The sequence below is a fragment of the Heliconius melpomene genome, chromosome 19 (assembly GCF_056956725.1).
Source record: "Heliconius melpomene rosina isolate 202511_hmr_F chromosome 19, ASM5695672v1, whole genome shotgun sequence".
Classification (NCBI taxonomy): domain Eukaryota; kingdom Metazoa; phylum Arthropoda; class Insecta; order Lepidoptera; family Nymphalidae; genus Heliconius; species Heliconius melpomene.
Genome location: NC_140407.1, coordinates 10152559 through 10167023, shown reverse-complemented (window position 1 = coordinate 10167023; position 14465 = coordinate 10152559). Strand labels below are relative to the sequence as shown.

Here is a 14465-nt window from a genome sequence, read left to right as displayed (position 1 = left end):
ATCAAACGCTTACCCACTGCACCATAACTGACTGATATGAGAATAATTAAGAAAAAGTTAGTGAAGTTAGTAAGTGGTAAACTAACCAGCTTAGATGTATGTACTGACAAGTAGCGACATCGCTTACCGAAAAGAAATTAAATCTAATTGTGTTAAAAACTTATATTTTGTTTTAAGGTCGATGTTAAAATAAAATACATAACTAGCATTATGATAATAGTTCTCCGTGACCAAAAGTCACAGTACTTCATTATATGGTGGTTCTGGGGTCAAGACGACATCGTGCCGCGACCATTGCACTGCCCCCCGCTGCTCTTGCCCTGTGGAAATCTCCAATCACAGAAACTTCTTAGAATCGACAATGATAAATGCGTCGATCACAGGATTCCTGCGATCAAAGAAAATAAATGGTACTTCACAGGCTGAAACACCTAGTTACTGGTGTTGTGGCGTTGCAGATTACCTTTTATACAGTGATATATGATCTGTAATACGGTCGATTGTTATATAGGTGCACTTGTGTGCCTTAGTCGTGTATATAAAATTATTTTTCAAATGTGTGAGTGGGTAACGGAGTGTCTAAACACTAGGTTCCCTCTGCCTAGCTTGCTGTGTGCGGGATACAGCGTGAAGTTGATTTAAATTTAATTTTCAAATGATTTAAAGCACAATGAGAAGCAATAAAAAACCGCGCCGCTACAATACGAAAATGATAGTCACGACCATAGAAACAATATTAATTTATATAAATTACAAACCTTCAGTCTCGATCCCTAGAGCACTTTTATTATATTTGTAAATGTTTTTTTTAATAAATACGTCAATTTAAATACGTTATTTACGTATTTTTATATACTATACAGTTTTTTATAGGCTGTAGCTCTGATCTACACAAAGATCGACGACGATGCTGACTCCTAAAGTCATGTTTGGTCCTGAGCGGCAGATAATAATTCCTTAATTACGTTCCCTTGGTTTTCCAAATGATCGAATGGCAGTAATTGCTTTTCTGTTCGACTTAAACGGGTTTAATTGGCACTTTTGTTGGAATGTGCGGTCATAATTTAACTGACCACGATATTTTGATGTTGTTGCGATAGAAGATATATTTACTTTTAGATTAGGTTTATTTAGTACTTTTTTGATATATGTTTATAATCAAAAATAATAACTTTTTTTATAATGCAAAAATGCAAGATATTTAATTTTGTATTTTTTTAAATATTATATTGAGGCAACTAAAATAGTAACTTTTATAAACTATGAATGTAATTTAATATTGATTAGGTGACTTCTAAAATGCAGAAAAAATCTGTAAAATTATTTGTCGCGTTTATCAAAAAATATAGGTTTAATTATATGTACGAAATTAACAAAAGTCTAGCTTTACACGCTACAAGATGGAGTGCTTTAGAAGAATTTTGTAATATAAATATTTCACATTGAAAATTATTTTAAACATCGCATAAATATTAATACAATTAACAGCGTAGAGTTTATGAACTAAGCAAATAAAAGATTAATGAAAAGTGAGCTACGTATTTAGGTACAATCCTGCAGTTCCTGATAATATAAATAATACGAACTTTCCCGTCGTATGTAACATTATATTATCAAGTATGATACAAATGTAACAGCTGTTACTAAGTTATGCAATTGAATCCCAGCGACTGGTTGAGACGCCGTTGGCAGACTACGCTAGAAGGGTACTTTCCAAGTTGGCATTCTAGTGCCAGTGAACTTGTTACTTGCACAACTGCAAAACTGAGATAAGGACCGCGAATTCACCATCTTAGAAATATATTCATCGCCTCTGGCGTAGATCACGTTTGTTTCTGTTGATAACTATAATCTTTAGTTATCTGCAGATAGTTTGGAATGTATTGTCGATAAGTTCCGTAGTTAATAAAACTTCTAAAAGGCCATATTACTATACCATTTTCGATTAAATGGACATTTTATAGTTTAAAATTTCTGCTAACATTCAAAAACGTTAGTAACACCCTACTTAATAGCTGGTCATAATCGAATGTTCATTTCGTGCCTCACTTTGCGAAACGAACGTCATGCCGTACCTCGCTTCAATGAGCCATTGCACGTTTATACGTTAAACTGGTACTCGGGGTGTCAGCAGAGCTCGTGACAGGGTTAGCCAACCTTTGGCCCGGAAAATGCAGGCGAGCTGTGCCTATTTAATTTTCATTTCGTATCTGATATTTCAGATTGTTAGGCACTTACTTATTCACGCGAAACGGTTGTCAGTTAAAATTCATACTCGTTTTATTACCGGTTAATTGTATAGCTGTGATGTATTGTATGCTAATATAAGATATAAGTATTCCGGTATAAGAAACAAGTACAATGTTATATATTTTTTTTACAATTTTGCAAGTTGTTTACGAGGCAACGCTAAAAGAATCGCCAAGATCATTTATATATGACTTTTACATACATGACTTTTCTTATGCGTTGATTTATATTTTTCATCTTTTTAGATAGAATAGGCATATTTCTACAGACTCCGTATAATGGCGAAGGGTTTCAACGAAATTGAGTTAAAAACAAGTTATAACACAGCTATAAAGTGGATGTTTCCTGGTTGTAACAGAAGCGAGAGATTTCATAATTTCCCTTTTCGCAACTAGAACTTGGTATTCCATTATAAAAGTAATTTATAATAGATGTTACATTATTAAAATGTGGTGTAGTGCGTTTATCAATTAATTAAACATTACCTTTTAAGTTCGTACTGTGAAATTAACTTAAAAAATAAATATTTTACTCTTTTCGCACAAAAAATATTACTTTTGTTGTATTGTATTTTAATACAGATAGATAGAGCTTTGGCTCTTGTAACAATGTTTGACCTATAATGATACAACCATTTTACCTTACCTTACCCTTATATAATGACGATCGAAACTATAGTATCATAATAGGATAACCACCCTTCTCTTTAAATAATAGTAAATTCCTTGCACTTGTACAGCGTGGAGGTACACAATGGCTTAACGGTTCAGATCTTTGTGACATGATTACGATCTACATTATAGCAAAATACGTCTACTTTCTTAATAGTTAGAAAATTTTAAAGCGGAAATATAGGCGTAAAATAAAGAAAATTATTCTTGCATAAAACTAAATATACTTACTTATGTAGTAGTATATTATAAACTAGTGTCTAGCGAATCTAGTAACATGACACTATACCTCAAATTCCCGTCCGAATTATAAACAATTTCTAAATTGATTGATTTCTTGATAAGTGGAGTTTCGAACGTGCCTGTTGAGCACAATTTATTTCGCCAATGTCACGTTATATGGAAAAAATTCTACAAATTATCTATTTTTTGACAGGATGACGTTGACAGCGGCACTGGTGTTGCTCGCGTTGTGTGCGGCGGCGCGCGGCGGCGACCCGGTGTTCGACCCGAGCACGCTGATGCGGCTGGTGCTCGTGCCGGCGGACGCAGCCGTCGGATCAGTCATCTACCGCGTCCGCGCTTCCGATCCGGACTTTGATTATCCGCTGCATTTTGAACTTATAGGTATTATTATTTATTTACTGAATTGCTTTTTTTTTATTATAGCTTCGCTACGATCTGGGAACTTACTGTTAAGACATTACGTTCGCATTAAGATACTTCCGTTCCCACTTTTCGACGAATTCTAGAGACATTATGGGTTGGGTGCCGAAAACGAAACGCGAATTGCCTCGTTACATTGTCATAGCGAGAAAATTAAAATATTAAAAATGTATTTCTTTGAATGGGAATCGAACCCAGGACCTATATAGGCTTACAGAGGCACGCAATTTAAACCTACCGCTTCATCAATATTTATAAAACAATAATAAAATAATAATTTCTTTATTGCGTTAAATCATTTCTGATATGTTTAATCTAATTATAAAATATATGACAGGACAAATGGGTCGTCTCGACATCGGTATAGAGACACTTCCTTGCACGCGCTACAACTCAGTGTGCCAGGCCAATGTGATATTACTTCGGAGACTGGAACCAGGTCGCTACGTGGACTTCAGGCTGTCAGCTCGCAACACCCGAGGCAGGAGTGCCAGAATCGCATGTTCTATAACCGGCACTAACGCTACCACACCCAGAGACACGATATTCCCACATCAGCCTGGCATCATATTAGTACCTGAGGTAAGACATTAAGTGTGAAAGATCGTTTGTTACTTACAATAATACAGAATGCTTATAATATTAAACATTCTATTTTATTAAGTATGCTTATACGTATGTATGTACATTAGATAATTTGAAGTTTACCTTCACACATATTACTTCGAAATTCTTTCTTCAGAATCTTCAAAATTGGATTTTTGTTATTTAGAAAGGTAGCCGTAAATGTGTTTCTTTGTATATAAGCTGAAATTCTGGATATATATTTAGAGTTAAATTTGAAATATTCTCTATTCTCAAACTTGTCTAGTAAACACGAAGTGGTTTTGCCATATTACTAAAGTAATCACCCTATCAAAGGACATGTATAATAATTTGGAATACTCAAGCGGTGTAACAGCCATAACAAAAAACACTATCAGCCGGTAACTATATGAAGCTGCCAATATCTGCACTTCGCAATATTGATGTCATCAAATGAAGCATAGGAGCCTGCGGCATGATGGGAGGTGATTGATGATGATGACGTGCACCCTCGCGCGCGGAAACGAAATCGAAATTAACTGCTGTGACCTTTAAGAGATAAAAAATATATTTCTATAAATCATGTGCAAAAAATATGAGGTCGATCATGGCACAGGGGCACTAAGTGTGCCTGTGAGCGCTACTGGTTGTATATTCGTCCCTACTCGAGGAGAAGAAATTTCCATTTCCATTTCTTTGCTTTGGTGTCTAGGCAAAACGCGGCGTTGAGTTTCGACTGCCTCCAGATTTCGGTGGAATGTGGGGAACGGAGTGTCTTGACACTAGTTTCCCTCTGCCTATCCTGCCGTGGGATACAGCGTGGAGCTGATTTACATATGTATAAAAATAAATTAAAACCTAAATAACAATTATCTATGAACAAGTAAAATATTTATTGTTACAGGACGCCAAACGTGGAACGGATCTTGAAATTGTCATTTCGAGAAAAAATCCTCTGTCACCGAAGCCACTGGAACTGGAACTTTGGGTATATTATATTTTACTTAAGCGAAGTTATAAATGGAAATATCTTGGACCTTAGCATGATAGTGTGTGAAAATCTTAACTTATAATATACTAGCGGCCCGCCCGCGGCTTCGCCTGCGTGAACTACGTTATTATTAATTTCTATCTCCATGAGTATGTACGTCCTAGAAGTGACGTCCATGTAAAATTTGAGACTCCTAGCATTTGTAGTAACGAAGTTTCATACAAAATTTTCAACCCCAAAAACAACCCCTTAGAAGTCAAATATTGCAATTTCCCTTAGCGTCTTAGCGAGCACCTACGTCCTATAAGTAACTCCTATGCAAAATTTGAGATTCCTAGCACATGTAGTTTCTGAGATTTCGTGATGAGTGAGTGACCTTTCGATTTTATATATATAGATTGAGAATGATTCATAAATAAAAAATCGTTAAAAATATTGTTATAGTAATTTATTGTATAAATAATTATGATAGATATTTTGATGTTTAAAGCCTTATATTTTACTAGCGACCCTCTTGCGGCTTCGCCCGCTTTTACTACTGGATTATTCATATAATGTATGTTTGCAAAGCACTTAAGATAATGTGAAAATTAATTAAACCTTAATGCAACCCGCATATTCGTAGTTTCAATAAGGATTTTCCAATAGTTTTACACAGCAAGGATTTTTTAGTAGGTACCGTAATTTTAAATCTGTGCTACTAATCTTTTCAAGTACTTATTAAAATATATTTAAACTAGTGGGCCCGGACGCGGCTACGCCCGCGAAAGTATAAGCCTAAATAATTAAAATAAGTTAAAAAATAATAATAAATGGAGATTTATTATTAGAAAAAATATCTGAGTAACCGAAATGAACAAACAAAAGAAATAAAAGTAACTAAAGGAAATTCTTAATATTAGAAAAAGTACCTAAAGTTTGCCGTGCGCGCGTACTAAACATTTTTATATATTACATACTTATTAATTTTTGCGAACAATATTAAATAAAATCCCAAATGATTAAAATTACGATATTTTAAGTGTAGTATAACATCAGTATAGACAACCGAACTGAGATAAATTAATTATAAGCAGCAAATAATTATATAAAAAATAATAGTAATTCGAAAATATATAAAAATTTACAAAATCATCAAAGTCAAGATCATACTGTACCACTCGTAGGCTAGGTCATTTGGAATCAGTGACATCTTAATTATTTTTTGGAATGTTACACATTACACTATAATTTCCATCAAGATGAAATGCTAAAATTGACTATTATATTTATTTTCATAAGGATGAATATCAAATTATAGAAATCATCTAATTTTTGTTAATGTATACAAATCTATATTGGCGCGCGCCATGTATGCATTAAGCAAACTCACTTTGGGTGACGTTTTCTTAAAACAGCAAACTTTGCAAGTTGTTGCTTAGCAACGCGTATCGACGATTGTTATTAACATGGCGGAATAAATTCCTTGTCAAATTAATTATTTTAATATATTGTTATATAACGAAAATATTACAAATATGAGAAAAAAAAGTATCCTATGTTCATCCCGGGACCCTCAAGTATCTCTATATGAGTATTTTATCACAATTAAATTAGCGGTTTGGCCCTGATTGCGTAAAGGACAGACAGACAGACAGACAGACAGACAGACAGACAGAGTTACTTTCGAATTTATAATATAGGTATGGATGACTATTTTTAGATAGTTAAATGACTATTTTTAAACGGAAGAAATTATAAACAAAAACCTACCTACTAATAACTACTACGAAAAATATGAAACCAAATATATCGCGCTGAAATAATACATTCAAGTCCAATTATCCAATACGTGCAAACGCATCCAAATCTTCGTTGCTATAAAGGCAGGCGGGTTTATTTTTCGAGCTTATGGTTAATGCTGAAGAGGGTATTCTGTCTCTGATGAAAAGCACTACGTGGCTGCCTGTGAGGAAAATTAAATAGAATGCATCGGCCGGGCATCGAACCCGGGCCGCCCGCGTGGCAGGCGACCATTCTACCACTGAACCACCGATGCGTGTAAGGCAGGCGGGCGCGGCGGACGCATGGCGAGTGGCGAGCCGTTTCGCAGCAACTATTTTTTGATATTGTAACAACTTCTAAAGTACTTATTAAAATGAAAAACAGTAAAAGACAGTTTTGATCTACATTAAATGGCTAACGTAACTAATGTACTTATTTATATGCTGAGAATAAGGGATAAGTGAAACTTGACTCGATACAGCTGATGTGTGAACGGCATGATGTGTCAACAATTAAATGCGTTTTTCTGTAAAACTATTCGCAATTTCGAAATAGTGTATAAAGCAAATGTTATCTTCGTTGAACGTAGAAAATTAATAAAGTATTTTAAAGGATAAGGATTCATACCATTATAGAAAAATATGACTCACAATAAAAAATAAAGTGAAATTATTATTTTTAGACAGAAAAATGATCACTACACGTTATACTTAAAAGATACGAATATGCCGTCGCGGACTTTTTTGTAGATCTTATTAAGAGGAATAATACTCCAGTACATTTTTTTCACGTAGTACTTACCATTAAAGCAGCGCATGCGCGAAAGTGTCTCAACGGGTAGGACTTTATACACATTTATCGTATTTATGTTAATTTACATAAGAATGTACAAATAATAAATTATATATAAACCTTCTACGAAAAACACTCGACTTAATGGTGAAGACCGCATCAAAATCCGTTGGGTGGTTTAGAAGAAGAAGAGTTAGAAACAACAGACAGACACGAAAAGCGACTTTATTTTATAAGATATAGGATAAGCCTAATCCAATGTGTAAGTCTTTACAGACATCAGTGCTTCTTAAATTCAATATTGGTTCTTTTACTTTTACAACAATATTTAGTAAAGCATATATATAATTTGTTTTAACCTTAAAGAAATAACTTTATTATGTTTAATTATGTTTCCTATCGGCATGCTCGATACACATTTCCCTGTAACCACATAATGAGGTTTCGCTGCCACCACTAATAGACCTCATTTCATCGTGATATCTCGTTGACGGAATTTCACTGGCATAAATCATTTATCATATTTTAATGTCTCGATGACAGTCGTGGCACAAGAGCACAAAGTGTGAATGTAAACGCGACAGGTTGTGGGTTCGATACCCACTCGAGAATGTGATATATTTAATATTTTCATTTTCTTCGCTGTCCAGGCAAAGCGCGGCGTTGAGCTCCGCCACTCAACACGCAATGCTTCTTAAAATTTGGGAACGGAGTGTCTGAACACTAGGTTTTCACAGCCTACCCTGCTGTGTGCGGGATAAGCCATACAGCGGTACACTAAAAAATAAAAAAAATTGTAATTTAAATATTAAGATGACCTTATAGTAGTCATTGTTATCTTATCTTTTAACAGCTAAATAAAATACGACTAAGAAACACAACTTGTTTTTGTGGATAAAACAAAACTCAAATCATTTTACCAACTTAACAAGTGTCCTTATTACATCAACCGTTAAATACAGGACTACGCACATACTAGTTATCTATATTTTATATTTGATATCTCGGACCGAGGCAAAATAGTTAACAATAAAAGCTCTCGGTAACATAATATTACACAATTATAGAGCATTAAGAAGTCTTGGGGCGTGTTAAATTTCTCACAGTTCGTGGTAAATGAGTAGCCCTTGTGCCTTGAGGTTCTACTAAGATATTATATTTATATGTACATATAAACGCCTTAGAAACGTTTTAGGATAGTTAAAATAATTTCCCATGTTAAAACGAAAAATATGCTAAGAAAAGTCATATATTATGTTATAACTTAATAATACACACGACTAAAAGACTAGGGCTTCATCAGCATGATTACTTGTTATTTTTATAATATAAACACATTTAAGCAGAACTTGAAGCACTTGTTAGATTTCACATATTTCACATTTAATAGGTAAATAGACAAAATATAACATAAAACCCATATCGACATTTTATTCTCCACTTTCTGGAATATTAAGAACAGTATGGGTTATGTGATAGCTGAATTCAAAGCTTCACTTTGCATATCCCGATCGGATCAAACATCACCGTACTGTATTATATAAATCTTCTACTTGTACGATATTTGAAGTCACAATCCTTCCATAACACGGATATCAAATGCGCCGTTGTAATCCTTTAGAATTTATTATAAAAATATGTATAATAAATAGTATGATGATGTACGATGTATATAGGTCATATAACAATAACAAGCCTTTTGGCTGGTTAGGCAGACGGAACCTGGTGTTAAGACAGTCCATTCTCTACTTTTCGCTGAATTCTGGAGGTATTGCGTGTTGAGCAGCAGAACTCAACGCCGCGTTTTGTCGACACCAGAGCAAAGAAATATAAATTTAAATAAATATTTTATTTCCTCGAGCGCAACGACGGGCCTGAACTTTATTTTTATTTTTTTTGTCATAATATACAGTACTTACCGGTTCTATTGAGTACCTCGTGGAAAAACGCATGTTATCGTCCATTAAAACTTATAATGACGGAGCCCTGCTCCCTACACACACCGTCATTTAAAATGGACTCTACGTGATGAAATTAACTATTATATAGAATTTTGCTTTTAAATTTCAAGTTTAGCTGCACATGTAATGTTTTAGTTTCGTAAATTATTTTTTGCACATATAATATGCAACTTTGTCTCAAGTTAATAGGTATTTGTTAAGGGTGAAGTTTATTTTGTAATAAAAAGACTAAAGGAATATAACAATAAATAATTGTTTACCATATATTTAGAATTGATAAGCTTAATTATATATAGGATTAAATGATCGCCTTTTTAATATTATAAATAATAGATTTTTTTAATTATATGTTTCTGGCATTTTCATTTTTTTTGCGAAGACGTCACAACACTCAGTTTTAGGTCATATAACCTGTATGGAAGAACTAGTTCATAAAGGTTGATTAAAACCCTTTTTTCACATCTTCATTGTCTCTTTATGCAGGGTTCTCCGCTCTTCGCAATAAGACAGCGGCGTGTATCCACAGAGAATACGGAAGGCACAATATTCTTAGTCGGCCCCTTAGATTTCGAGGCGCAGTCCATGTATCACTTAACGTTATTAGCTGTGGTAAGTTTTCTACGAAAGCCTAATGTGCTCCATTGGAATGCATTAATGAGAATCATAAAAATAACGGTGGCTTAAATATTCGTTACTTGTAAGTAGCGTTGGTTACATCTGATAAAAACGTCGACAGACGTTTCGAGATGCATTTCACTATAATAATGTTCTTCTAAATTGATCTGGTGACACTAATTTTATAATAAAACCAGTTTTAGCTATCATATATGTAATAAGGTCTGATATTTATAATATAGTTTATATATTACAGGATCCCTACGTAGAACTGGGGAAAGATACTCGGAATATAGCTGGATTAGAAATCGTTGTAGTTGTCCAAGACGTCCAAGATATGCCTCCTGTGTTCACATCAGCGCCGCCCATCACACACTTGCCTCGTCAAGTGGCGCCAGGTGATATGATAGTGAAAGTTCGTGCTGAAGATGGTGATAAAGGTGCGCCTCGGCAAATAAGATATGGCCTTGTATCTGAAGGGAACCCGTTCACACCGTTCTTTAACATCAATGAGACATCTGGTATGTAAGATTCATATATTTTAATATTTTTATAATTAAACAAATTTTTTGTAGGTTACCCTAAAATATGTGACATTCATACGTTTAAATTTTCAAATCATAATATAATACACAGTTCAAATTGCATTAATACATCTAGATATTTGTAATGTATCGAACAGGGGTATGTATGGGACATTTATCCTTTGTGCGGAAATTCAATTTCCACACTATGAGTAAACGATAACATTCATTTAAATTTTATCACTGTAAAGTTTCATGTAAAATGCATGTCTATTGCACATTTAGAGCATATTCGAACGAATTGCCTTTGATATTGAGAGGGTAAGTTATCAGATCTCAAGGAGGCATTGTCTAAATTGCTTGATAATCTCAAAAATGATCTTAACATATAGAGTGATAAAATTTTTAAAATTCTGTCACAATTTTTATATTTTTTATAAAATAATAGTGTCATGTTGAGTTCTACCACTTTACAAGTAGTGACTCGAATACGGGCGGAAAGTGGATAATGAAGTGACTTAACTCTAAGTTCTCTTTAACTACTCTTCTTTTGAGATTGCATACACACATTTTATTTGTAATAATATATAAACAATAAACAAATAGTTCTATATATATAAATCTCCGCAGGAAAATAAGGTTTCAATTAAAAAGTCATCCACTCGCAAGCTTCGTGCGAAACTTTGCATGTTTCACTTGCAAGTGGCGGTTATGTTTATGACAATCTACAATATTTTAATGTAAATGGAGTGTATTTTCATGTACTTACACTGACAAGTTATTATCAAAATTTACTTAAACTTTTCCAGATGTGTGTACTGTATTGTACATGCAGTGCATTGCAAATAGTATTGCAATTATTTACTAAGTTAAAAAAATATAGAACCCTTACGTGAAATGCTTTTTTATTTAATAAACACACAAATTATTTTGTATTTGGTATATATAAATAAATAAAAAATATTTTTTTACATTATAAAAAAATACGCACTAAAGTAGTTAGTATATCGATATTTTCCTTTTTAAAACTCTTGTATAGTTATACTAACTGGCTTGTTAAAATCCACATCAGGGCAAACTTTGCTTTACGAAAGTACATACATACATTTTTAACTTTTACATAATTTTCCACTTGTATTACCTATTAATGTGAGGTCGACGCCCTGTGAGCGAGCGATATTTCAATTTCACTCTATCCTCATATAATTTACGATATTTCGTAATAAAACATGTGTTTTATTGAACACAATTCTCGCTATAGTCACATTTTAGTACGTGCTGTAAATAATATTTTGCATTATGGCCTTAAAGTGGAGTCATGAGCCTCTAATACTTGGTAGGAATATGAATAAAATTTACTTTGTATACTTCTTCATTTCGGATAATATCTAAAAATGTTCTTTAAAAAGAATTTGTTATAATTATAAGATTCTCCTCAAACAGATTCCAATCTAAACTTTAGAATATAATATGTAAAATCGAACAACAATAATAATCATCTATAGCACGGACGGACATTCATGGCCATTATTCATTTTAAATGTTAAGTCAATGCAACCTACTTAGATAAGATCAGCACAACGTCAGCAGGCTTCCTCGGGGTCCTTTTTACTTATCATGGCTTTTGACCCGAGTTTTATCACCATCACATCGCGTGACCTACTTCACTCACTATTTTGCACAATATACCTTCACTCATTTTATCCAAATTAAATCCAACTCTAACCGCCAACTTTGACAATTAACCACTAAGCTCAGCTTATTTTCTAGTATCAACTGACGAACTCTGAGTAATTAAACTATACTCGTACCAAAATAAACTTTAAATTTAAATCTCCCTAGTGTCAAAATGAGATTACATTTTAAACCTTTTTAGTCTTTATTAAATGTCAGATGGAATTATGAGGTTTTAAATTGAAAGCCAGCTAGATAACGAGCTTAACATAATGTTTCCACTGGGAAAGGAGCTTGAGGATTCCTAAGAATTGAACAAGTTAAAGGTGGAATTGAACAGCCCCGACGACAAAGAAGAACGACACTATAGTAGATTATTTGTGAGGAATAAAATTTAATGTCTGATTTAATTCATCATCATCATCGAGGCCGTCGCGGCGCATTGGCTCAAGCGTGCGACTCTAAACGCGACAGTTGTGGGTTCGATTCCCACTCATGATAGAAATGAATTGTTATTTATGAATATTTTGATTTTTTCGCTTTGACAACAAGGCTAACCGCGGCGTTGAGTTCTGCCACTTAACACGAATGCCTCGAAAAGTGGGGAACGGAGTGTCTTAACCCTAAGCTCCCTCTGCGTACACTGCTATATCCTATCCTTCCTATATCTTATAAAACAAAGTCGCTTTTCGTGTCTGTCTGTTGTTTCTAACTCTTCTTCTTCTAAACCACCCAACGGATTTTGATGTGGTCTTCACCATTAAGTCGAGTGTTTTTCTTAGAAGGTTTATATATAGTTTATTATTTGTACATTCTTATGTAAATTAACATAAATACGATAAATGTGTATAAAGTCCTACCCGTTCAGACACTTTCGCGCATGCGCTGCTCTAATGGTAAGTACTACGTGAAAAAAATGTACTGGAGTATTGTTCCTCTTAAAAAGATCTACAAAAAAGTCCGCGAGAGCATATTCGTATCTTTTAAGAAAAAACTAAAAATAATAATTTCAATATATTTTTTATTGTGAGGGATATTTTTCCATAATGGTATTAATCCTTATCCTTTAAAATACTTTATTAATTTTCTACGTTAAACGAAGATAAAATTTGCTTTTTACAATATTTCGAAATTGCGAATAGTTTTACAGAAAAACGCATTTAATTGTTGACACATCCCGCCGTTGACACATCAGCTGTATGTTACTCAAGTTTCACTTATCCCTTACTCTCAGCATATAAATAAGTACATTAGTTACGTTGGCCATTTAATGTAGACCAAAAGTGTCTTTTACTGTTTTTCATTTTAATAAGAACTTTAGAAGTTGTTACAATATCAAAAAAATCCTTGCTGCGAAACGGCTCGCCACTCGCCATGCGTCCGCCGCGCCCGCCTGCCTTACACGCATCGGTGGTTCAGTGGTAGAATGCTCGCCTGCCACGCGGGCGGTCCGGGTTCGATTCCCGGCCCATGCATTCTATTTAATTTTCCTCACAGGCAGCCACGTCGTGCTTGCTTTTCATCAGGGACAGAATACCCCCTTCAGCATTAACCACAAGCTCGAAAAAAAAAACCCGGCTGCCTCTATAGCAACGAAGATTTAGTTAGATGCGTTTGCACGTATTGGATAATTGGAGTTGAATGTATTATTTAAGCGCGATATATTTGGTTTCACATTTTTTGTAGTAGTTAGTAGTAGGTAGGTTTTTGTTTATAATTTCTTCCGTTTAAAAATAGTCATTTAAATATATTTTAATAAGTACTTGAAAACATTAGTAGCACAGATTTAAAATTACGGTACCTACTAAAAAATCCTTGCTGTGTAAAACAATTGGAAAATCCTTATTGAAACTACGAAAATGCGGGTTGCATTAGGGTTTAATTAATTTTCACATTATCTTAAGTGCTTTGCAAACATACATTACATGAATAATCCAGTAGTTAAAGCGGGCGAAGCCGCAAGAGGGTCGCT

At 34.0% G+C, this 14465-nt stretch overlaps 1 protein-coding gene across 1 annotated transcript in view; it reads left to right on the top strand.

Moving 5' to 3' along the window:
- Positions 1-14465, top strand: part of Cad86C (Cadherin 86C) — a 79423-nt gene that overhangs the window by 55381 nt on the left and 9577 nt on the right. Inside the window, exons 3-7 of the mRNA XM_085202993.1 lie at positions 3358-3548; positions 3925-4169; positions 5077-5160; positions 10164-10289; positions 10552-10816. Coding sequence (XP_085059119.1) covers positions 3359-3548; positions 3925-4169; positions 5077-5160; positions 10164-10289; positions 10552-10816 — 910 coding nt within the window. The 5' untranslated portion in view covers position 3358. The remainder of the gene's footprint in view (positions 1-3357; positions 3549-3924; positions 4170-5076; positions 5161-10163; positions 10290-10551; positions 10817-14465) is intronic.